Source organism: Gavialis gangeticus, unplaced genomic scaffold (genome assembly GCF_001723915.1).
Source record: "Gavialis gangeticus isolate Ggan-Ray unplaced genomic scaffold, GavGan_comp1, whole genome shotgun sequence".
Taxonomy (NCBI): domain Eukaryota; kingdom Metazoa; phylum Chordata; order Crocodylia; family Gavialidae; genus Gavialis; species Gavialis gangeticus.
Window position 1 is genome coordinate 56,884,126 of NW_017728995.1, and position 4,008 is coordinate 56,888,133.

General features: G+C 39.8%; 1 protein-coding gene across 2 annotated transcripts in view; it reads left to right on the forward strand.

Annotated features, from left to right (window-relative positions):
- Positions 1-1,633, forward strand: part of NMNAT3 (nicotinamide nucleotide adenylyltransferase 3) — a 96,279-nt gene extending 94,646 nt beyond the window's left edge. For both annotated transcript variants that reach the window (XM_019503667.1, XM_019503666.1), the window contains one exon: positions 79-1,633. In XM_019503667.1, the coding sequence (XP_019359212.1) occupies positions 79-488 (410 nt within the window). In that variant the 3' untranslated portion in view covers positions 489-1,633. The remainder of the gene's footprint in view (positions 1-78) is intronic.
- The last annotated feature ends 2,375 nt before the right edge of the window (positions 1,634-4,008 follow it).

Here is a 4,008-nt window from a genome sequence, read left to right on the forward strand (position 1 = left end):
TTTTTTTTTTTTTTTTTAAGATTTTAGTTAATCTTTAAGAATAACTTTCCTAAAACCCTCATTTATGCTTGTTTTCAGTTCTACCAGAGTTAAAGCTGCTTTGTGGAGCTGATATTTTGAAGACATTTAAGACACCTAATCTCTGGAAGGAGGAACATATTAAAGAAATAGTAGAAACATTTGGTCTGGTTTGCATTAGCCGTGCTGGCTGTGATCCGATGCAGTACATCAATGAATCAGAGCTTTTAAGGAGATTCAAGCACAACATCCACCTGGTCAGAGAATGGATTCAGAATGAAATCAGTGCCACACAGATACGACATGCATTATGCAAAGGACTAAGTGTGAAGTATCTCATTCCAGACTCTGTCATTTCATATATTAAACACCATAATATCTACACAGAAGAGAGTGGGCAGAAAAATGATGGGGACTTGCTTCAACCTCTTAAACAGCACAATGTGACAGTCGACACGCTAAAAGATTGACATCTGTTCCATCAACAGGAAAGGAGATGCTAAAGGAGTCATTTTTTGCACATGCAAAGTAGTTATGAGGAGCTGTTGTGTTGTGGCTGTTGCATTTCTTGAAAGCTTACAATTTTATAAAGAAAAAGTTCAAATTAGAGAAGTTGTTTTGGATCCATGCTTTTCTAAGCTGTTAGGTACTAAGAATTTCAGTTGAGTTAATTCATTAAAGAACAAGATAATGGTTGTTATCTCACATCATTTGTGTTTTCAGAATAAGTATTAAAATCTCCAGTAACAGCAAGGGTTTTCTGTGCTGACTAAAATGGCTTCAGTGGCTGTGTTTAGTACTTTCTTCTACGGCAGTCTTCTCATGCCAGGGACTGCTCAAATGTGAAAGTGTCTCAGCTGTTCCCAGCAGTGAGAATAAAATTAGTCATATTTTTCAATGAACTGTGCTAAAAATATACACGTTATCACAACATTTCTACTTCTCAGGATCCTATGTGACTTCATTAACTAGTACTGCCCAAAATATGTGTGTGGATTGACAAACTTGGAAAGAAATCAGAAATAAAGGCCAGGTTCAGGCAAGCAATTAATTCTAGTCCTGTGCATAAGACATTTAAGGGGAGTTTCCTGTAATTCATTAGATCAGTCTGCATTAGTTTGGTCCTCTGATATAACTTACAGCAGCCAGTTGATATGTCAGTCAGGAATCATGAGATATAGGCAAGTCCCCTATGATAGCAGAAGGGAGAGTGATTGTGAACGTCTGTCTAGACACCCGCCTATTCCTTCTGTTCTTGCTCATTTTCCTTCCTACTGGGTTTCCCTGCAGAGATCTCTCAAAGCTGCTCAAGCTTCATAATGCCAGCCAAGGTTTTGAAAGGTGGTTGAAAGGTGGTATTAGTAATGAATGGGAAGTGGTAAAAGTTGTCTGCCACTTTGTCTACTAGTTTCCTAAACATAGACTGAGTTGGAAAGACTCTCAAATGTGTGCGTCGAGTAAGAAGTTGTTCAAAGGACTGTTTATGCTATTTTTGTCATGCAGTTCAGTTTTTACAATGAGATTGTGCCATGCTTTGGCTTTTAAAATACATCCTTCATTCTATTTTCTATGTATCACTCAGAAATTACAATAAAAGCAGATGTTTCTGAAGATCCCTATTAGTCCAGCTGTATCTATGCCTGAGGAGGGATTGCCTAACTCAGCAGTATCCTTTGGGTTACCGGATAACTCAAATGAAAAAGAATATGGTTTTTATGTCTAAAACAAAAGATTACTGCATACTATGACTGTATGCAACTCAGATGGTACTGTTCACATGAGAGGATAACTAAGAAGCTTATTTTGCACCTGTCAAGTTTTACCAGACATGCTAAGCCCCTACATGTCTGTTCCACCACATTCTTAGCTAACATCTTACTGATCCAGTAAAATTCATTGTACTGGATAATAGAATGAAAATGAGAGGTTAGTATGGCAGTAGGAGCAACTTGAAATGCAGGAGGAGTTATGGCTCTAATGAAAGAGGAGGAGGAGTGAGGAAAGGTTTATGCAGATGACTTATCTCCCCTTCCAGGCAGATGTGCTAGGATGTAGAGGGAGGATTGGAGCTCCAGGCACCACACCCACTGTGTGGGTAGTCCTAATGTGTTCATGCAAGTGGGTAAGGAAATCTTTCCTCCTAGAATCACTTAGAAAGAATAGGATTCTGCCACTCTTACTCATGGTGAGTGGTCTCATGCTACACAATTGTTAGGCTGAAATAAATGGACCTGTTTGCATAGTATGCTTCTGCTTAAGATGAATAAATATAGAACCTGGATCTAAATTAACACCTACTTAAATATTGCAAAATGACTTGCATTTTACTGTAGTGTTTCATAGATTTCATAGACTTTAGGGCTGGAAGGGACCTTGGAAGATCATCGAGTCCAGCCCTCTGCCCCAGGAAGTCAGCTGAGGTCACAGGATCCCAGCAAGATACACGTCCTCCCCCTCTGGTACTTCAGAGGGCCCCAGGAGGGATGGGCTAGCATAGATCAAAGGGATTACATTATTCAGTACCAGGTATAGTTCATATTTAAGTGAAGTCTTATAGCAAATTAAAACTTAAAATGACCCTTTAGGGACTGATCCGCCCTGAGAGATTCAGTGCATTAAATATCTTGGTACATATATGCAATAGAGATCTGGCTGGGGGTGTCCAAAGGTAGCTATGAGAGAGGGTGAAGAAAACTTTGCCAGGTTGTGTACATCTCCTTTCACATGCAGGAATTGCTGCACTTCAAAGTCCAATTGGCAGCACTGCCCTGAAGTCTCAGTGAGAAAAGGGGATGATTTGGGGAATACTGATCAAACTCTCATTTCAGGCTGTTAAGCTATTAAACTGTATAGTGCATTTTCTCCTTTCTGAATACTGAAGTGTATGTTTATCAGTGATGACCAAATTGAAAAGCACCTTTAGGAATTCAGCTTTTCAAATGTTTAATGAATGAAGAGATGCCAACCTGGTTCTTCCTTCCCACTCCTGAATTTGGAACAGAAGACTAAAGGATTTGCAATGCTGTGTCATACTGTAGAGTCAAGCAGGAACCAACATTTATGTAAGTCTTTGCACTAGAGTGAAATCTCACTATCGTACTCCAGCCCAAACATATGTAGCTTATCTGGTCATATAGGAATACTTTATACATGCAAGCTATTTCTGTCATGCAATGACATTGTTTTTGAATAATGCAGTAGTATCACTAGCTTCTCACTTAATCATTTCAACAAAAGTCAGTGGGTCTCTGTGATGTTCTACTTTCGCCTGTTAGAACATTGTTCATATTCCCTTAAGTGAAAGAATGCACTGGGTGCATCTAGACATGTCCCCCATGGTGCAGTTCTTATTGCTTAAGTACTAAATGACGGTACAGTTACAGCCACTACTGCGCCATCCCAGTGATGCATGGGTATTTTTAGACATGTTGTCACTGTAGTGATGCACTACAGCAAGGCACCTTACTGCCATGGCGACAGCATTGGCATCGCAGTTTGTGCCCGCCAATGCTACATCGCTGTAGCGCATTGCTGCAGTGACGAAGCATCACGTGTAGATGCGCCCATTGATTAATAAAAACATGCAACACTGATTAAGACTTTGGACAATAACTACAATTAGCCATCATTCCATAATGACAACCTCTGCTACAAATTACCCACTTTTTCTGAGCCTTCACCTAAGCAGTTAATACTGCAGCCTTTCCTCCAACCCTCTTTTCTGACAGTTTAGAGCATGCAGAGCAAATTAGATTGTTTAACATCACATGCACAATTATTTTCCTTGGTAGAACTTGTGTGAATCCTCTTCTGATGGGAAGGAGGTAAGGACAACACTGAAATGTTCTCAGATCAAAACACCTGGATTTGTCTGCAAAAACCACCCAAATTGTCTACTACCGATAGCCACTCATTTTAACACCCATCCATGTGCCAAGGCCAGCTGACTTGTTTGTTTGTAAGTAGTATGAGGGGGATGTAATATTACAG